Raw genomic sequence first — 22,139 nt, forward strand, 5'->3', positions numbered from 1 at the left:
ATGATTTAATTTGAACAGTGACTCTCTGTGGTAGGTACTGTTCTATGTCTCTCTAACAGAGGGATTAAATAAATTTTCCCAAAGGCACAGAGCTAGTGAGCAGTGAGTGATAGGGCTCGGTCCAGGCCCAGATGATCTGGCTTTAGAGCCTGTGCTCCTAACCTGTGCTGTGCCTGGAGTGACATTAAAAAGTGGCACACATTGATACAGTCCAAGTGAGACAGGCTTTATGGCTCTTGCCTTAGATGATTCATACTGTGAAGTCATATTCACAAGGGAAGATCCTCCTTCCCTCTGAAACCTTTGAAGGTTTAATACAGATCTTTATTCTGGGATCTTGCCATTAGGGGTGGGATGGGCCATGTGAAGGAAATGGCAAATATCATATAAGACTACAAATCTTATAGGTGGGGTGTCCCAGGAGCCACTTCCAAATTACCATACAGAGGTGGATATTAATTGTAAATGCTCAGCTGATAACTCGAGCAGGCTTATTACTAACTAGCTCTTATAGAAGATGATACATATTTCTTATTTATGTTCTACCACATGGCAGTACCTTTATTAGCATGGCACGTTCATCTCCTGTTCCCTCCGTGTCTGACTGGCGACCCCTGTCTCTGCCCTCCTTTTCATCACTCTCAGTTTGGCTTTCCCACCTAACTTCCTGCCCAGCTACCTGCCCGTCAGCTTTTTATTAACCAGTGAAAGTAAAACATATTCACAGTGTATAGAATGGTTATTCCACAGCATTTCCCCTTTGTCTACTTAAAAAAGGTTTAACTTTTTTTGGAGGGTGGAGGGGTTTCTCTGTGGCTTTAAAGGCTGTCCTGGAACTAGCTGTTATAGACCAGGCTAGCCTTGAACTCACAGAGATCCACCTTCCTCTGCCTCCCGGATGCTGGGATTAAAGGCATGCGCCACCACCGCCCGGTGTAAGAAGGTTCTAACTTTATGATAGTAAGATTATATACAACAAAAACAGTTATTAAGAATTACAGTTACAAAATCCAGTTCATTTGTATTTGACAAATTAGAGAAAATACTCAACTATCTATCCTATCGTGATGAGTCTAAAGTTTCACATCTAATTTATCTTTTACCATATATCTAAGAAAAATTATAACTATGAACCTCTAGTCTTCTTTGTCAAAGACCCCAGAAGAATGAAATGTTACCTAAAGACAGGGACACCTTGCTGTCTGGACAGTCACCCCAAGTTTCTCTATAATGTTAGGGCATCCAACTCTGGCCTACAGACCTAGCATATCTAACAGACTTTCCTGTAAAACATGGAACTCTGAAGAACTGTCCTACCTTGTCTTGGCAAGGTTTGGCAGTTGCCTTTTTTGTGTCCTGCTGGTTTAGTTTGAACAGCAGCTGTCAGCAGTTGAGGCAAGGGTAGGTTCTTGGCCCACATGTCTAGCTTTTGCCATAAAGAACACAAACTCCTTATGGAGTTTCTTTAATGCCTATCTTCTTCTCTGAAATAGATTGGTGCTGCCAAGAGCAGATGTTTCTCAATGTCATGAAAAGCCTTAAGTTATTAAGCATATAAAATGCCATATTCTGTACATCTTTGAAGTGTTTGAAGACTCATCTATCTAAATACGTCTGACCTTGAAAACATACCTTCACTATTATAGATGACTATTAATCTGTATTTCTTAATTATGCATTGCATTTTTAAATTAGCTGCATAAAAACAATACCTTAAACAAGAATATAAATATAATATACAATTAACTTTAAATTTGTATCAGTAAGCCAAAATCCTTATCAATATAAAATATTTAAGACTAGGAGTTGCTTTTTTTAGTTTAAAAGTAGATTTGAGGGGCTGGAGAGATGGCTCAGTGGTTAAGAGGACTGGCTATTCTTCCACAGGTAGTGAGTTTAAGTCCCAGCAACCACATGGTGGGTTACAACCATCTGTACAATGAATCTGGTGCCCTCTTCTACTGTGTCAGCATACATGGAGGCAGAATGTTGTATACATAATATTTTTTTAAAAAAGTAGATTTGATAATCCACCCTTTTTTTGTTTCTATATCATATCCCCCTTTCTTCTTTTAGAAAGAGATCTCCGAATCTAACTCCTTTGGTTATTTTTTTTTAACCATAATCAAAAATAATTTGTAACCAACCTCCCTCTAAACAAAGACAAACATTCATAGTCCATTTTTTTGAGAATGTGAATGTAGTTCTTTAGACTACTTCCTATTGTTTGGGGGTGCTGGTAATCTTTGGACTCTGAGAAAATTTGGGATAATTGTTAAGTCTTGGCTGTAGACTTCTGTGAGGCTGAATCATCTCAGTGAGCAGCCTAAAAGCAGTTCTGGATGCTGGACCATCTGGGCCATCAATTTTTATTTGTGTCTGGTCCCTTTCCTCTGAAAATATATAAACTGTTGGAGGTAACATACTTATCTATTAATATAAGTATAAACTGTGTATTGTACACAAGTCAGCCAAAGATGATTTTTTTGTTATGTGTTTGACCAGGTGAAATATACACCATGTTCTTATAGTTCCTTTAGGTTTGTTTTTTTATGTCTGTAGTTAGGATTTCAGGAGGTCTTCCTCCATCAGACCTGATTTTCTTTAACCCAGAATGAATCCATAGCCTCTCATTTCCTATGGAAATAAAAACAACCTCTCCCCCAAAGCAACTTACCTTTTGACTTAAATTTTGAAGACAAGATATTTATAAAATATATAGATTGGTTTAATTAATCAATTTTCATAATTCATTGTCTCTCTTACCAACCAAAAAATTCAAAGACAACACAATAACATACAGTATCTGTATGTAACATACAGACTCTGTGTATATTCCATCTTTACATAGCTTATTATTTTCTTATTACTTTACTTTTAAGGACATTATTTTGAAACTATTTTAGATCTAAAACTGTATATATTCTTTCTCCTTTCTCCAACATACCCACATATATTTTCAAATATACTGTGACAAGTTTAGAGGCTTTTTCAGTCTGGATCTGTCTTTACTATGTATCTGTAACCTTTTCTGTCTGCATGAGCAAAACCCTAAACCTACCTGTGGCATCTTGGTAGAGCTCTCAAGCCCACAGGCAGCTAGGAGAAGCCTCTTTGTACTTTGGCCCCTGTGAGAGACTGCGGAACTCACCATGTCTGCAGACTACAGCCAGGGGACACATCTCTACCATAACCTGCATGAGAGACATGAACTGGGAAGCTGGTCTTGGCTTCATTTTTATGTGTCTAGAATCCCCACCCTATCCCCTATTTTTGAGACAGGGATTCTCTGTGTATCATCTCTGACTATCCTGGAACTCTTTTTTTGTAGACCAGGTTGGCCTTGAACTCATAGAGACTCACCTACCTCTGCTCTCTACTGGGATTAAAGGTGTGTGCCATCAATACCCAACTTTAGAAACCCCCCATTTTTTTGCTTTATGTAGCTTTATGTGGATGTACACATGCCGTGTTAAACACCGTATGTAGGCAGAGTTTTTCTATCCTGAGAGCTGCTTCCAAATTATCACACAGAGACTTATATTAATTGTAAATGCTCAGCCAATAGCTCAGGTTTATTACTAATAGCTTTTACATTTTAAATTAACACATATTCCTTATTACACTCTGTCATGTGGCAGTACCTTTATTAGCGTGGCACATTCATCTTCTGTTCCCTCTGCGTTTGGCTGGCAACCCCTTTCTATCCATCTTCCTTCTTTCCATCATTCTGTTTGGCTTTCCTGCCTAACTACCTGCCTCTCAGCTTTTTATTAATCAATAAGAGTAGTACACATTCACAGTGTAGAGAAGGATTATTCCACAGCAAAATCTTACTATCACTGTCTTAGCCAAACATAGTGTATGTCTGTAATTCCAGCTGTCATGCAGCCAAGCCAGGAAGATCACTAGTTTCATGCCTGCTTATATAAACTTAGTGCATGCCCATACCCCCCAAAAAAGTCATCAATTCAGAGAGCCTATGTCCCTGATATGGAGCCAGCATGAGGAAGGAAGCCACACCCACCACAGCTTTTTCTTGACTTTTAGGTTGAGCTAAACTGAATCATGGTTGTAGAGAACTTTTCCTTCCTTGAAGCAACAGGAAAAAAGTTCTTCTTTGGCTCTAGCTTTTCTCTTACTGTTAAGATGCTGAAACCATGACCTGGCAATGTTAAATTTACAGTGACAAGCTCCCTAAAGAAAGGGTATTATCAGCAAATACTAAATAAAAATATATACGAACAAACGTAAGATCTTCAATTGAAAGTTGAATAATACTTAAGAAAAAGAATCTAAGGCTGAAGCTGTAATTAAGTCAGGAGAATGCTTGTCTAGCCTGCGCAAAGCATTTGGCCTTGAGAGGAGAACAGGCTTCCTAGAGGCTAGAGATGTTGTACTGCCCAGGAGCATCTGCCTAGGCAAGGAGATGGCAGTAGTAGACTGTGAAGGTGGGGGTGATCCTGGAGTAAGGAGTTTAGGGTTGAGCTGCTAATCCCAGCACTCAGACTGTAGAGACAGGTAGACCTATGAGGTTGTACCAGCCGGGCTACAACACAAGCTCTAGGCCAGCCAGAACTCGTGGAGTGAGACTCTGTCTCAAAAATAAAAAACAAACAAACAAAAAAACACCTAACAGCTAGGCGGTGGTGGCACATACCTTTAATCCCAGTACTCAGGAGGCAGAAGCAGGCGGATCTCTGTGAGTTTAAGACCAGCCTGGTCTACAGAGTGAGTTTCAGGACAGGCTCCAAAGCTACAGAAAAACTCTATTTCAAACAACAACAACAAAAAGCAAACAAAGATTATGCTGGTGAAAAAAAAATTGGAGAAGTTAGTATACCTGATGAGGCGATGAGGGTAGACGTGTACTTTACCTTATGGTAATATGTATGATGATATGTATGATAATATTTGTATGGTGCTATAGACAGCTAATAATGTAGCCAAAAAAGTGATATTAGAGTGTGTGTATAGAGAAAAAGTGTGGGGTGAGATGATAGAGAAGACCTGCATCTTTGCATAAGTTAATACTTCTAAATTGATAAATAGTGAAAGGAAAATATGTCAAAGTATAAACATAAATAACAAAAAAGACAAAAACTCTAAGTACTTGTTTCTGATTGAGATTAATGGGCTTTCCAGAAGGTTAAAGTAGGAGTCAAATGTTTTATTATAAGCCTTTTGTGCCGGGCAGTGGTGGCACACACCTTTAATCCCAGCACTCGGGAGGCAGAGGCAGGCGGATCTCTGTGAGTTCGAGGCCAGCCTGGTCTACAAGAGCTAGTTCCAGGACAGGAACCAAAAAGCTACGGAGAAATCATGTCTCGAAAAATCCAAAAATAAATAAATAAATAATAAGTAAATAGATAAGCCTTTTGTACTGTTTGATTTTTTTTAACTCACAAGCATGTATTACTTTAATTAAAATTACAAAGAAAAAACAATGTGTATATATATGTATAAGTTTGTATGTACCATCATTGAATGTAATCAGATTTAAACTGAAGATTATGAAAATAATTTCTTTGAATGAGAAAACATTTATTAATTTGTATAGGATCTAATAAATAAGGTTTTGGCTTATTCTATTGGTGTTAATAAAGCCTGGGTTTAATAATAGTAAATACAGTTAACAAGAATTAATAATTTATAAATAATACAATGTCACCAATAATATAAATAGTTCAGTTATTAGTCTAGTAGCACCATTTATACAAAGGTAGTAATTTTTGAAGATCAGAAGATGAGAACTGGCTGCCCTGGTGATTTGACTTAATTATGTCAATGTGTTGCTCTTCATTGCAGTTGCAGGATGTGAGTGTGAGTCTATGGAATGTCTACGGCAGGACGGATCCTATGTCTCTGGAGAACATGCTTTCAGAAGTAAGGAGCCCAAGTGCACTTAACATAATTAAGTTATCCTAGCCATGTCAGTTATTAAATACCAAAGGTATTTAATTTGAAGAACTGCGAGGTATATCTTAGTTTGCTTTAATCAAAAAGCAGAGTGCCTCTTTCTAGATTGTGCCTAACTCCTCAAGTTAGAAAACCTGGAGAATGAGGCTTCCTCTTCCATTCTGAGGAAAGTCTAGGTGAGGCAGCTAGTTTCACCTAAATATTTTTACGGTTTGTTATTCAGAGAGAGGGCTGGTTGTAATAGGCTTTAGTGAAACAGTGAAGTTGTCTTTTGTAGCATGAAAAGTTAAGATGCTTAAAGAGATCTAAGTTTGGAAAAGAAGTGGCTAGATAGTAATGTTGTAACATCCTGCCTAGGTCCTGGCAGCTGCTCAACAAAGTCGTTGTAGTACAAAAGCTATTCTAGACAGTGCTTAAACTGGGCGTGTCTGTGTTCTACAGCTATCTTGTTTACAAAAATGTGTCCAACCCTAGACTGTAATGCCAACCAACTCCTCAATCTTTTAAGTTTTCGTCTGACCGGGTGGTGGTGGCACTCTGCCAGCAGTCTGGAAGCACAGGATGGTGGAGCTCTGTGAGTTCAAGACTAACCCCATCTACATAGAGTTTCAGACTAGTCAGACTACACAACACAGTGAGATCCTGTCTTAAAAGAAATAAGCAAAACTAAACAAAATCTTGTTATGGGGCCAGTGAGATAACTCAGCTGGTAGGAGCACTTGCTGCCATGCCTTAGCCTGTATTTGGTCCCAGAAATCCAGAGAAGAAGAGAACCAATCCCACAAAATTGTCTTTTAATCTATAAGATAAGTAAATGGTTATAGTTTACAGAATCCGCTGAGATCTGTCCCATGCTCTGTGCTAACCATTTAGAATAGGTAGAGTAGATTGTGTTTACTGTTATTTTTAATGAGCAGTAAATTAAAAAAAGGAGTATCTAAGACTGATCTTCTTGGAGACTACACAGAGAAATTAGAATCTGTCTCTCTCCTTCTTGCCTGTATATTGAAAAAGATAGCCAGGCATGACAACACTTGCTTCTAATCCTGGCACTTGGAGGGAAGACAGGTGAACATCTGTGTTTGAGGCCAGCCTGGTCTCAGAGTGAATTTCAGGCCATTTCATTGAAATAAGAGCAGCGGGGCTGCGTCCCCAACACCCCGGCCGCTTGGCTAGCTCATGCCCGAAATAACAACACACAAACTGTATTCATTTAAGAACTGCTTGGCCTATGAACTCTAGCCCTTACAGGCTAATTCTCACACCTGGACTAGCCCATTTCTAATGATTTGTGTAAGCACTCCAAGGTGCGCTTACCGGGAAGATTTTAGCCTAAGTCCATCGTGGGTTGCAGCTGCCTGGGAGAGCAGAGCATGGCGGCTGTCTGGTCCCTCTGGAAGCAGCGCAGAGTCTGACCTCACTTCCTCTTCCGCCCAGAATTCTATTCTGTTTACTCCTCCCATCTATGTTCTAAGCTATGAGGCCAAGCAGTTGGTTTATTATAACTTAACCAATGAAATCAACAGATTGATATATGACACTCCCACATCATTTCATAACCCCAGAGAACCTTCCCCCCAGAATGTTCAGTACTGATACTGAACCCCTTCCCCTCCTTGTCAAACACAAACAAAAAATACTTCGGCAGCCATAAACAGATTTTTTTTTAAAAAAGTAAGATTCAGGCTTGTTTGGATTTCTTCATTACAAAAACTAAAAACAACAACAAAAACCAAAAGAATGGAAGAGTAAAGCATGCTGGACATGGTGGCACATCCCTTATTTATTTGTTTGTTTGTTTGTTTGGGGCAGGGTTTTTCCCGTAACTTTGCAGCCTGTCCTGAAAGCTATCTCTTGTAGATCTGCCTGCCTCTGTCTTCCAGCTTGGTAGGACATCCCTTTAACCCTAGCACTTGGGAGACAGACACAAGACAGATCTGAGTTCCGAGTGATCCTGTTCTACAGAATAAGTTTCAGGACAGCCAGGGATACACAGAGAAACCCTGTCTGAAAAACAAACAAACAAATAAATAAAAAAAAAAAACAGTAAAACAGTATTTATAATAAAATCCCCTCCATAAGTATGACTCTAGAATTTTATATTGTGAAGCAATAAACATTTTGAACATGCATTACTGAGGTGAATGTTTCTCAGGCAGTTAGCTCTATGTGGGTTCTGAGAATCGGATTCTGTATCTCTGAAAGAGTACTGAACCATCTCTCCAGCCCCCAGTCTTTTCTTTCTTTCATGATAAAGGGTTGAAGTTAAATTAAGAGATTTAATATATATTTAAGCACTCAAGTTACTTGAAAGAAAGGCACTTAGGACTAAAGTAAGCATACTAAAGATATTCATGTGCTAGAAGCTGTATGTCTGGGAACCAGGAAGAAGGTCAGGCATATTTTCCACAGTAATGTAACTAATTTCATTGTTGGGCATATTAAAGAATTTAAAAATTAGATTTTTAAAATAGTTACCAGGTAAACTCTAGAACTGAGTAGTAATAATAATTTTTAAAAACAACTTGCTAAGTTTAAACTTTCAGTTTTTGATAAAAATGAAACTGAAATCAATGTATCAAGAAACAAAGACATGAAAATCTGTTTATTAATACCTGAAATATAGTTAGAACATTGCTTAGAAATTTTCAGATGAAAATAAGTCTCAAAGGAAATACTAGGGAAGAGAGAGCTGGTGAAAAGGAAAGTAGATGGTTTAGCAAGAATCTTCAGCCAGTAAAGCACTGGCCAGGCAAGCCAGATGCCCTGTAATAATCCCTAGAGTCACACTAAGGTGGAAGGAGAGAACTGACTCCACAACATTGTCCTCTGACTTCCACATGTATATTGTGGCATGTGTTCATCAAAATAAATAAATTTATTTTTTTTTAAGAATGTGTCTCAAAAAAGAGATGGAGTCATTACCACCTCTAGCCGGCCTTGAATTCAACAGAAGTCCATCTGTCCATCTGCCTCGCTCCCAAGGGCTCAGATTAAAGGCATGTCCTACAGCACCTGACTAAATCGAAATTTTAAAGGAAAACAGAAATTAATGGCTTGTAAAGATGGCTTGGCAGTTAAGAGCATTGAATACTCTTCCAGAGGACCTACATGGTGATTCACTATGGTCTGTAGTTCTGGTCCCAAAGGATCTGATGCTCCTCTAGCTCCCACAGTAACTACACAGGCCTACACCCAACAAAATACCCATACACATAAAATAATAAAAAAGTATTTCCAGGCAGTGGTGTCGCACGCCTTCAATCCCAGCACTCAGGAGGCAGAGGCAGGCAGATATCTGTGAGTTCGAGGCCAGCCCGGGCTACAAGAGCTAGTTCCAGGACAGGCTTCAAAGCTACAGAGAAACCCTATCTCAAAAAACCAAAACAAATAAATAGATAAATATAAAAATAAAAAAGTTTTTAAAAAAATAATTTAATGAATTAGGAAACAAGAAAGTGGAATTCATAAATAAGTTCAGAACTTGTTCTCTAAAGCCAAGAACAATAAAGTTGATAGATCATTAGCTTAAGAGTAATAGGAAATATTATTATTTGCTCTTCTTATTTTTCATTTACTGGCTTAGAAGTTTTCACACTATATATTGTGATTATCTTCTTTCCCTCCTTCCAGTGCCTCCCCAACCCCCAACTTTATATTCTTTCCCCAAAAAATCCAAAATTAAGACAAACAGAAAGATAAGAAAGACAAAAAAAATAGCAAAAGCACACAAAAACCATGGAATCTATTTGTGTTTGCCACCACTCCTGAGCATAGGGCCTTCCTTGAGTGTAGTTGGTACACTGGTGAACACTAGTTTTCTCTTTCCCAGCAGGTGTCAATTGCAAATAGATTGATAGATGGGGTGGGACCCTTCTACATGCTGGCATTCTGGCTGGCTGGCTCTTGTGCAAGTGTGTGTTGTAATGGTTTCTGTAAGTTCAGATGTATATCAACTCTGTTAGTCTAAAGATGTTGCCTTAGAGTCATCTACTACCTTTGGCTCTTACAATCTTTCTCCCTCCTCTTCCACATAAATCCTTGACCTTTGGGGGAGGGGCCCGGTAAAGACATTCCATTTAGGACTGAGTGTTCCACACATTGTCCAGTTCTGAGTATCTATGTTAGTTACCATCTACTACAAGAAACTTCCCTGATGAGGGTTGAGTCATGCACAGGTCTGTAGGTATAGCAATATATGATTAGGAATCTTTTTCTTTTTTTGCTATACTCACTTAGCAGAATAATATTAGTAGCTTATGACCTATTTAGTCTCAAGTTCTTGACTGTTCAGCAGTGTCAGATATGGGTCCATCTCAGAGTGGGCCTTAAGTCTGGTTTATTTTCTAAAGTGGCTGGTTACTCCCATATATTGTGCCAATCTATCTTGGTTGTAGGTTGCGGGGTTTTGTAGCCAGGTGAGATTCCTCTGGCAGTATATATAGAGTATTTTCTAGCATCATGAACAGTAGTCAGTAGGGGTGAAGCTTCTAGTTGTGCACCTGTTCAACTTCTCCATGTTTGGTGACATAAGTAAGTAGTGTACCTCCAGATTATGGAAGGTAGCCAGTAGCACTGGTACCTGGTACTAGGGGTTTTACTTGGTATTATATAACATGATACCTTGTCTCCTCCATTATAAAGTAACTAAATTTCTTTCATATATGTATACATTTTAGAAAACTTCTATAGCAGTAAATTTCCATATGGCTTTTCAAAAGGCCATTAATATTTGTTATTCCTCTCCATATCCCTTCCTTTAATCTGCCATCCTATCCCCTCTGCCCACTTAACTCTCTCTTCTAGTTTCCCCTTAATCCCTTTATAACATTATATCCTAGTTCTTCTTTGGAAGATCCCCTCCTTCCACTTGATCCCTCACAAGATACCTAACCTCTGAATATCTAGGCTTACGAGCTAACATTCACATATAAGAGAAAGCATGCAATGTTTGTCTTTCATACCTCACTTAGGATGAATGTTTCTAGTTCTAACCATTTACATACAAATTACATAATTATGTTTAGTTGCTGAATAATATTCTATTGTGTAAATGTACCACATCTTCATTATCTATTTTCCAGTTGATGGATATCTAGGCTGTTTTCAATTCTTGCTTTCGTGAATAGAGCTGCATTGAACTTGGATGAACAAGTATCTCTGTAGTAAGATAAGTCTTTTGGGTATACACCCAAGAGATGTATAGCTGGACCTTGTGGATGATCAGTTTTCAGCTTCTTTAAGTGCTTCTCACCCATTTGTTTTTCATATTTTGAGAACTATCCATTTAGTTCTATACCTCATTTATAATTGTTTTTTGATGTTCAGTTTTTTTGAGTTCTTTGTATAATCTAGGTACTAACCCCGTCAGATGCATAGGTTGTAAAGGTTTTTCCCATTCTGTAGACTACTGCTTTGCTCAAATGATGTGCTTTGTGTACAGAAGAAGCTTTTCAGCTTTATGAGTTCCCATTTATTAATAGTGGGTCTTAGTGCCTGTGCTGTCAGGGTTGGTCTGAGTGCCTCTCAGAGTCCTGTTCAGGACGTCCTTTCCTGTGTCTGAGCATTCGGGTTATTGGCTGCTTTCTCTTCTCTCAGACTCAAGGTATCTGGCCTTACATTAAAGTCCTTGATCCATTTGGAGTTGAGTTTTGTACAAGGTGATAAATGTGGATCTATTTGTATTTTCCTGCATGCAGCTCTCTAGTTTGACCAGCACCATTTGTTGAAGATGCTATCTTTTCTACTTCTGCTGACCCACTTTGTCTGCATAGATATCCCTTTTCAGGATATTTCCTTTTAAATAATAATAAATAATCCACATATAGAACAGCCTGGTATTTCAGATAGTCTAATGATTCCTGGTTTTGTTCTCACATAGGACTTGGTGGCATTCGAGCATCAGTGGGCGAGCTTCTTTGCTAACTTTGACACAGAAATCCCTTTCCTGCTGGAACTTTCAGAATCTCAGGCGGGTGAGGTGTGTAAGTGAAAGTCATAAAGAGAAAGTAAAATTGGTTAAGTTATTATTGTTTATTGTTGTTGTTATTTTATTATTGAGACAGGGCCTCACGATGTGGCCCTGGCTGGAATTTACAGATACCTACCCACCTCTGCCTTCCCAAATGCTAAAGTAAAAGGCATGTGCCTCCATGACTGGCTTATTAAATTTTTTTTCAGGATTTGTTTTGGTTATCATTTCTATAAATGATATGTCACAAAAATCCTCTCCCTTACTTATACAAAAAAGTTGTTTTGGAGCCAGGCGGTGGTGGTGCCTTTATCCCAGCACTCGGGAGGCAGAGTCAGAGGCAGGGGATCTCTGTAAGTTTGAAAACCCTGGTTTCAATCACCTATGTCCCCAAAATATATTTTTTTTGTGACAACATCTCTATTAGAGGGATATTGACCTTTCCGCACAGTGGTGTCCCCAGCCAGTAGTTATACTGAGTGCTAGTTAGTAATTCTGTACCTCTGAAAACCACCAGTTGAGCCCCTGGGGCTATCATGAGTGCTCTCCTGGGTTCAATTCTAGCACCACACACAGTGTGTGCTTCTTGCACTTCCTCCCACCAGCCCTCCTTTATCAGGGGGACATAGGTTAGTTGTGGGCTTGTCTGTGCTGTTTTATTGGTACAGATGAGCAGATAACATGCATTCTTATATCCTCTTCTGTCTTACACTAAAGAGTAGTGTAGAGTCGTTTCCACTTAACAGAGAGTTCTGACAGGTGTGGTGCCGCACCACCAATAAACCAGCAAGTCCTGGAACTCTCGCCAAGTCAGTTCCTTGAGAGGTTCTTAAGTTTTTCATGTAATTCATAGTGTATTATATTAGGTTTATATCTTATAGGATATGCATATTTAGGTTGTTCTCAATATTTTGCCATTGAAAACAGTACTGTCATAGTAAATAGATACATACTTGAACATTTTCATACTCATAATATATATAAATGGATATTTTCTAGGTCAAAAGGTAACCTATTGCCAAATTCCTTGCAAAGGTAGTTCTGATTTGCATCTCACCATGACACAGGATGCTGCATGTTCTTCACACGCTTACTAGGTTATTTAGTTTAACCTTGAGTGTCTTTGGCCTCAAGGCTGGAGGGACTACCCGGTTATTAGAGCATTTATTTACTGCTCTTGCAGAGAGCCAGCATTTAGTTCTCATTCCTCACCTGAGTGGCTGCAGTCTCCACGGGCACCTGCACTCATATACACACAGATAAACAATTGATATTAAATCAGCATGGTGTGGTGGTGTACACCTTTAATCTCAGCACTGTGGTAGGTGAATTTCTGGGAGTTTCAGGCCAGCTAGGGTTATAAAGTAAGACCCTGTCTCAAAACCATACAAGCAAACTGAGTGTGCTGGCATCTTTGAAAGTGGAACTAGAAGTATCAGAAGTTTGTAAAGTTTAAAAATTCTTTTTTTAAAAAATATTTTTATGGTTTATTTAACTTTTATTTTATGTGCATTGGTATGAAGGTGTCAGATCCCCTGGAAGTGGATCTTCAGACAGTTGTAAGCTGCCATGTGGGTGCTGGGAATTGAACCCAGGTCCTCTAGAAGAGCAGTCAGAGTGCTTTTAACCACTGAGCCATCTCTCCAGCCCCATAAAATTTAAAAATTCTTAGCTGGGTGTGGTGGCACATACCTTTAATCCCAGCACGAGGGCGGCAGAGGCAGGTGGATCTCTGTGATTTAGAGACCAGCCTGGTCTACAAAATGAGTTTCAGGACAGCCAGGGCTGTTACACAGAGAAACCCTGTCTCAAAAATTAAAAAGAAAAAAATCTTACTATACATTTTGAGTTTCTCCCATGTTTATTGCAGTTGAATTATTTATGTTTTTCCTTTATGCCATGAAAACTTATGTAAATTTATCACTATATATTTGTGTATATACATGATATACCTGTATATTTGTATTCATGTGTATTCTGCACACATGGTGCCCACCTACATATAGAGGCCAGAAATCAATGTCAGGTAATTTTTTTGATTGTGTTCCATCTTATTTTTAAGGATTTATTTATTGTTAGTTTATGTGTGTGAGTGTTTGCCTACATGTGTGTCTGTGTACCACATGTGTATGTGGTGTCTGCAGAGGCCAGAAGAGAGTTCATCTGGAACTGTAGTTATAGATGGTTGTGAGCCACTGTGTGGGTGCTGGGAATTGAATTGGGGTCCTCTGCAAGAGTAACAAATGCTCTTAACTCTTGAACCTTCTCTCTAGCACCTACAGTAATGTAATCATGTTGATATAGAAGATTCAGTAATAGTATTTTTAGAACAATAATAACTTCAGTATAATCAGTAATAGTCTATGGATGTAATAGAAAATTTGCCAAAATGTTAACAGTTACTAAAGATTTATGTGATTTATTGTATTCTGCAAGAAAGAAATATTGACTGGTTGAAAAAAATACAAGAGATGTTTACTGGAAGGCACTGAAATTTTTTTGAAATTTTGAACCATTTGGACATGAGACCCTATATGGTAAACTTTTGATCGATAAGTTTAGCCTAATACTTCATCCAAAGTCAAGAATTTGTTCTTTAATTTCCTAGGAAAAGTTTATTATTATACTCCTGTGTTCTTTAATCCCCGATCACTGATTGAAATTAGCAGTTATACTTGTGTTTAAAGCTATTGGAATGTAGGGACTTTAACAGAAGAGAAGAGGCCAGGTAAGATTAGTGGTTTAACTATAGATGCTGATTGGTCAGGGTTCTTTTCTGTAACTAAACACTGTGCATTTAAATGGTTTTGCTTTGTTTTTCTTTGCAGCCTATTTCTGTTTTCTTCACTATGTTTTGTTTCATTGCTATACCCCAAATTCATAATTTTATCTACCACATTATCTTTCTGTGTTCTTATACTCGCTACACATATCTATCTGTCTTTCTGTTACGTACTACTTATTCTCCTGACGTGTATATGTACATATACACATGTGAAAAGTCTTACTTTCAAAGCTGTTTCCTTACATCAGATGTTGGCTCTTTTTTAGCCATTCAGAAGCTACTTCAGTCATGGAATGCTCTCCAGTCATATTACTGAAAACAGGTATGTTCCCTGGGAAGGAACTGCAAACAGTGATAGAGAAAAATGGAGTTGAAACAGGGGCGTTGAATGAGGGAGTGAGTTTAGAGTGTGAGTTGAGTATAGTTACAGCAAAAAAAAAAATGTTGTTATGAATTTGTCTTGGTGCTTTGAACTTTTGATTTGCTTTGTTTTTCTGTAATCTTTTAGTAAAATGACTAAAAATATTATAGATAATCTGCTTCAATCTAAAAGAAAGGAATTTTTATTCTACCTCTAGCTCAGGAAAGCAAAATGAAGCAGTATCCCATTGCAGACAAGGAACAGCAGTATTTGGGGTGGGGTTAAGATAGATTAAGCTAAGAAGCCAGCACCTTGCAGAAGATGGGGTGGTCCGAGTTTCTGAGCATTTCCTTCTGCATCTTTGTCATGATCAGCAGGAGTTTTCTTTGGTGGGTAGAGGAGACAGATTCTGCTTTTCCCCAAGTCCAGTTTAGTCTAATAGACAAACCACCTTCCTGGGTTTCAAACAAAAATCATTTCTGTTTAAAGTGTAACTCAGCTTGAAGAAAGTTTCAGGAGAAAATGAGTCATGTTTATTTGATTTTTCTAAATGCTACATGTGAAATTTCCTTGGTGGCTCTTAGGAAAGCTCCCTGACTAAACTGTCTGGAGGGATTGGTTAGAACACATGTGGAATGAACAGGAAGGCGAAGTCTAGTGAGAGGCGAGGGAAGACGGCAGGGCTGGCAGTGGGTGCGTGGAGGTGGCGCAGTAGAGGACCACCATCACATCCTTTTCCTCCTGCGCAGCTGCTCTCTGGTCTACTGAATCTGGGTAGACCAACCACTGTGACATTAAAGCTGTATTTCTGTTAAATTTTTATCATATAAAGAATTGGGGGTTGTCATTATATTTTTGATAGCAGACTCCAGGAACTGATTCCTCAAAAAGGAGGTCAAGTGGGAAGGCATAAACTTTGCAAGGGTATAGTTATATCCTGAGTGCCTGACTGATCCCTAGGGCTCTCTAGGAAGAGTCAGCGACATCTGGCATCCCTTCCATGCTTGCCAGGGACATTGGTAGCGTGCCCATCCTATAGTCACAGCACTCAGAAAAGCCTGAGGTCCGGTCGGGAACCTTGTCTAATGACATTTTGCTTACTGCTCTAGCCCCCATCGGCAGCCGTTTGTTTTCTTTGGTAACCACTCTACACGAGACAACCTGAGCGCAGGCAGCTTTAACTTCCCTTCTGAGGGGCACCTGGTGCGCAACACTGGTCCTGCGGGGAGCTTTGCCAAACACATGGTGAGTGGCCAGACTGTCTGGTACTTGATGAACTGTACTGTCTAGTAACAAGGAAGGGCTGCTGGCCCAAATGAATCTTTTTAGTTATTATGCTGGCTTGGTCCTGAATTTGAAGTTTTTCACAGTGAAAAGAAGTGACTCATGACTCATTATATATATTTTAATAAGTATTGGGTATGTATTTGAAAACACTTACGTTTATTTTATTTGTATGTGTGTAATGTGCAGAGGGGAGGGGGTCACCCATGTATCACAGTACATATGTGGATGTCAGAGGACAAACTTGATGGAGCCAGTTCTTTCCTTCTATCTTCGCATGGGTTCCAGGGATTGAACTCAAGTCATTAGACTTTATCCACTGAGCTATCTCACCTACTCTCTGAATATTCTTTATTACATGATGATATATTGTTTGCTGTATTCTTTAAAAAGAAACTACCGGGTGGTGGTGGTGCATACTTTTAATCGCAGCACTCAGAGGTGGAGGCAGGCAGATCTCTGTGAGTGCAAGCCAGCCCTATCGATAAAGCAAATTCCAGGACATCTAGGACAGCCTTGGCTGAGAAACCCTGTCTGGAAAAGAAAAAAAAGGAAGCATTAGGGGTCAAGGCTTAGTGTTTAGATACCCAAAACACACATAAAAGCCTGACAGGGCAGTCAAGTATGTGTGATCCCAGAATACCCCTGTCAGAAGTTGGGATGCAGGAACGAGAGACTCCAGAAGCTTGCTGGTTAAGTTTGCTAGCCTAGTGTCTGCAGCAGCCTGTTTCAAACAAGATGGACAAGCAGAGACCAACACCTGAAGGGTATTTAAACACATACCATGGCATGTTTATGCCTGCACCCACATAAACAAACATGTGCAACCCCTCCCTCTCATACACACATGCAAATAAAGTAACGGGATCATTATACTTGAATGTGGGACTCTAATGATTGTCAAGGTCAGTGCTGTCTTAGGAGAATGTTAAGTATTTTCAAATATTTCTAAGAAAGTATTTTTTAGTGTTGTAGAAAATTAGGAAAGCTGGAATGGTAGGTGTAGTTAGTTTTTAGTTAGGATTTTGAGAACACAAGACCCAAGTGGATATGGTAGCATTCTAAAAGCCTTGGGCCACCTCCAAGCCAGCTTAGGTCAGAGATCTACCAGAATGCATGTGCTGTAGAATCTTGCTGTCCTGTTGTCCCAGGTAAGCAGTAACTGTCAACTTGACATAATCTACAGTGACCTCAGAAATGGAGTCTCCATTGAGTAACTAGCTCTTTTTATCAGACATGTGGACATGTAAGGGATTTTCTTATTAATTGATGTAGGAGGACCCAGCCGACTATGACATTACCCCTTCCTGGAGTAAGGGGTGATCTTGAGCTGCGTAAGAAAGTTAAGTAAGCACGAGCCTGTGACCAAGCCAGAGAATGAGCCACAAGCCGTGTCCTCCATAGTTTCTGCTTCAGGTTCCTGACTATGACCTGGGAATATAAGCCACATAAATCTTTTCCTCCCCCAAGTGGCTTTTAGTCATAGCAATGGAGATGAAATTAGAACACTCCATTTTAATCTCCAGAATTGTTGGAAATATGGAAAATACCAGAGGAAAGGCAGCTGTGTATAATGTTTCTGTTGGCCTTATGTGTTAAATCCAAATAAAGAAGATAGAATGACTTGTATAGCCCATTTTTTAATTATTTTAATTTTTTTAAAAAAAAATGGTATAGGTATACTTTTTCCTTTACCTGTTAGGTTCATTTAAATTCCTTGGACATTTGACTCTGAAAGGTGAAGAGAAAGAGGCAGACAGGCTAATAAGTTCAGCACCAAAACCATGAGGTGAAGTTTTCTGTATATCAAAGACACACACACACATACAAGTGGTGGTTAAGTTTTCTGTATATCACACACACACACACACACACACACACACACACACACACGCTACTCAGAAATGCCCACAACTATCCAGAGAACCAAAAGACAGCCTCATAAGACCGAAACTTGTAGATAAAAACTTGTATGCAATACCACAGAAAAGCGTCATCCCCTACCTCTTCCTAGACATACTCCCTATGGACTGGAATGAGATGCTCTTCCACCTTGACTCTTCTCAGTGTCATCTCAGAGAAGGCCAAGTGTCACTACCAGCCTTTGACACCGCCCAGCCAACAATAGCAAGAAGCCTCTCTTCTGGGCAGAATCCCTGAAGGCCAATCAAGAATCATGACTTTCTGGACTGGGAGAGATTGCTCAGTGGTTAACACTGGCTGGGATCAGTATTTTGGCTGGGCAGTGGTGGTGTATGTCTTTAATCCCAGCACTCGGAAGGCAGAGGCAGAAGATCTCTGTGAGTTTGAGGCCAGCCTGGTCTACAGTACAAGTTTCAGGACAGACTCCAAAGCTACACAGAGAAACCATGTCTCGAAAAACAGAAACAAAACAAAACAAAACAAAAAAATGAGGACCCAGGTTTGATTCCCAGCTTACAACCATCTGTAACTCTAGTTCCAGTGAATCTGATGTCTGAATCTTTAGGCACAAGGCATGCAAGTGGTGTAAGACATACATCATACAAAATACTCATACACATAAAAAATAAAACTAATTATGAATCTGAAGTGTTAAAAAAAGCTATTCTTGGACCAGTTCAAACTACCACTCTGAGCTCTGGAGGTCAGGTAAAATCAAAGAGCCGCATTCAGTCCCCTCAAGTGGAAATTGTCTAAGTTATTCCTTCAACATCACATGTCTAAGTTGCTCTTTTTTACAAAGAGGATTATTGTGTGTATGTTGATGAAGCAGGGCCACAGCACATGAGTAGAGGCAGAGGACAGTTTTGTGAGGTCTGTTCTCTGCCTCCATCTTTGCCTGGGTTCTGGGGAATGACATCAGATGGCCAAGCTTGGAGGTGAGCACAGTTAGCACTGAGCCAGCTCACCAGCTCCCAGCTCACTCATCTTTTTTTCTCCCCCACATCCAGGTCGCTCAGTGTGTCTCACCAAAGGGACCGCTGGCATGTTCAAGGACATACTTTTTTGGCGCTACTCATGTTCCTTACTTGGGTAAGTCTCCGTAAATACCTAATGGTATTTCCCATGAAGGAGAAGTTAGCATGCAGTTTACTATTTTATGCAAAATACCATCCTGTGAGCCTTGACTCCCTCCCTGATTGCAACTGGAGAGTTGATGTGTCTGACTCATTCCTCACAGAAGATATTCCAGGAGAAAATCCATTGGTTCATCCTGTAGTTTGAGGTTTAGCCTTGTGTTTGCCCCGCGCTCAGGGTCAGAAGATGAGGTCTAGCCTTGTGTGTACCCTGTGCTCAGGGTCAAAAGATGAGGTCTAGCCTTGTGTGTACCCTGCGCTCAGGGTCGGAAGATGAGGTCTAGCCTTGTGTGTACCCTGCGCTCAGGGTCAGAAGATGAAGTCTAATCTTTTGTCTGCCCTGTGTTCAGGGTTGGAAGATGAGATGTAGCCTTGTGTCTGCCCTGCGTTCAGGGTCAGAAGAAAGGCCGAGATTACTGAGGCTTAGTTGGAGATAGCAGGGATGTGGGTGGCAGTGTGAGTTTGGATAACATGGCTGAAGTCTTGTCTAATTGCTTTTGTGAGAAGAGGGAGAATTGGCTGTGATAGGATGCCCCATAGCTTAGGACCTGCACAGAGTCCTTCAGGAAGGCTAGGCTGAGCAGGAGGACCCTACTGGAGTACTCTGAAGCTTCAGGTATCCCGAGAGACATGGGGAAAAGTTTTGAATTGAGCTCCCATTATTGCTTCCCAGAGGTCAGTACATCAGTGGTTGTTACTACAGAAACCAGGAAACTCTAGAAAGAAAGACTACTTAGGTCAGATAATTAAGGAAATATGGAAGGATAAAACATCCCAGAGCCTAAGATTCTGTGGAATGAGTTGAAAAGGGTCAGGAGATAAAAATCTAAGAAAATACTGGGGAAAGCCGTGTACCATGTACCACTGTTGTCTGTGCACATCTGTATTTAACTTAAAAGGAAATATTTCCCTTTACAGGTGATGATGACAAGCTGCCCGGTACAACTGAACAAATGTAAGTTTTGTGTTAGTTTTATTTCTTCTTCTCAAAACTGAGTTTCTCTCCTGCTTCCCCTTGAGGTCAGCAGTGACTAGGATGTCTGGTTATGAGGAGACATCGCTGTGCATTTTCCCAGTCAGTCCCCAGAACCTCTCAGCTTGGAACCCAGGCCAGAGCTTTGCCAGCTTTGCCATCTGCTCCTTTCTCTGGAACCCCTCCTAGACTTCCTGTTTTTATGCCCATATACTTGCATGGCATAACTTACTTGCATACATTTCATACATGGTGAAACATATTTAATTGAGGTTTTTTTTCCCCAAAACCAAAACATTCTGCAATTCCTTGGGAAAAATCTGTTATCTAAGATGGTCTGAAGAGTGTTTTCTCTGGACTTGACATTCAGGCTTGTGGAACAGAGCTGTGTAACTTTAGGGAGGCCCTACTTAGTACTGACTTCCCTCCCTTTACATAAAGGAGGAACCCACAGACAGGAGATAAACGCACTGAAGTTTCAAAGGGTATCCTCTTCACCCAAGTGCCCAGTGTAACTGAGTTCTAAACTGCTTCTTTCACAGGCCAGCAGGGTTGGTCACAAATAGTTGTCTGTGCATGACTTCAGAATGAGTAGGTTTCTGTGTATGCGGGTAATCTGGCTGCAGCATTCCTGTTGAATATCAAGGTTGCTTGGCTAATGTGCCTTGTTAGTGCCATCCCCTTCGCGCACAGTCTGTGTACTCTGCAAAGCGATGAATTCCTTCTCCAGTTGGAGGGGAGTGATAGTCAGTCCAGGGAGCACAGGTCTTGCACTCTCCTGTGAGAGTCTCCAGACAAGCTCTCACGACCGTGCGCTGATCATAGTGACGCTTCCGCAGCACGTGACTCTGCTTACTGCACGTGACATTCTGCTCACCACATCTTTTTTTCTTGAGACAGGGTCATACTGTTACTTTCCTTGTCACCATGATAAAGTACCTGGCCAATCCGCGTGGTGGTGGCGCATGTCTTTAATCCCCACACTTGGGAGGCAAAGACAGGCGGATCTCTGTGAGTTCGAGGCCAGTCTGGTCTACAAGGGCTAGTTCCAGGATAGTTAGGACTGTTACACAGAGAAACCTTGTCTTGAAAAACAAACTAAGAAAACAAAAAAACAACAAAAAGAATTTTAAAATACTTGGCCAAAACATGAAAATTAAAAAGGGAAGGGGAGCAAGATGGCTCAGCAGGTAAGAGTGCTCACTGCCAGGCCTACAATCCCTGGAACCCAGGGAGAAGAGAACCAACTCTCCTGAGTTGTTCTGTGACCTCCACATGCATGCCATACACCGTTGTGTGACACTGTTCCTGGAGACACAAACATCCACTTGCTTTACCACAAAAATTCAACTTGGGGGCCTAGAGAGATGACTCAGAGATTAAGAGCATTGACTGTTCTTCTAGAAATCCTGAGTTCAGTTCCTAGCAACCACATGGTGGCTCACAGCCATCTGTAATGAGCTCTGTTGCCCTCTTCTGGCCTGCAGACAAACATGCAGACAGGATATTATATACATAATAAATAAATAAATCTTTTAAAAAAGCTCAGCTTGGTAAACTAGTGAGTTTATTAGGGTTACTTATAGAAGCGTGGATGACTCAGAGGCAGTTACAGTTGCGTCCCTGCCCACTCCAGCCTGGGTGATGAGGCTCTGAATGGAGTCTCCTCTGCAGCCTTTTCTCCTCACTTAACCCTGGAGACTTAGGGGCCTTGTGCAGTTGGTCAGTTTCGGGGACTTCTGAGATTTAACAAGTTGTTTACTTTCTGAGTCTTCATCAACTTTTCT

The 22,139-nt window shown here is 40.2% G+C and overlaps 1 protein-coding gene across 5 annotated transcripts in view; it reads left to right on the top strand.

Annotated features, from left to right (window-relative positions):
• Nucleotides 1-22,139, top strand: part of Dnaaf9 (dynein axonemal assembly factor 9) — a 143,466-nt gene that overhangs the window by 28,558 nt on the left and 92,769 nt on the right. For all 5 annotated transcript variants that reach the window (XM_050133210.1, XM_050133185.1, XM_050133200.1 and 2 more), the window contains exons 7-12: nucleotides 5,809-5,886; nucleotides 11,801-11,899; nucleotides 14,942-14,997; nucleotides 16,146-16,281; nucleotides 19,254-19,335; nucleotides 20,298-20,334. In XM_050133210.1, the coding sequence (XP_049989167.1) occupies nucleotides 5,809-5,886; nucleotides 11,801-11,899; nucleotides 14,942-14,997; nucleotides 16,146-16,281; nucleotides 19,254-19,335; nucleotides 20,298-20,334 (488 nt within the window). The remainder of the gene's footprint in view (nucleotides 1-5,808; nucleotides 5,887-11,800; nucleotides 11,900-14,941; nucleotides 14,998-16,145; nucleotides 16,282-19,253; nucleotides 19,336-20,297; nucleotides 20,335-22,139) is intronic.

This window comes from Alexandromys fortis, unplaced genomic scaffold (genome assembly GCF_014885135.2).
Source record: "Alexandromys fortis isolate MF-2015 unplaced genomic scaffold, M_Fortis_MF-2015_v1.1 scaffold_6, whole genome shotgun sequence".
NCBI classification, from domain to species: Eukaryota; Metazoa; Chordata; class Mammalia; order Rodentia; family Cricetidae; genus Alexandromys; species Alexandromys fortis.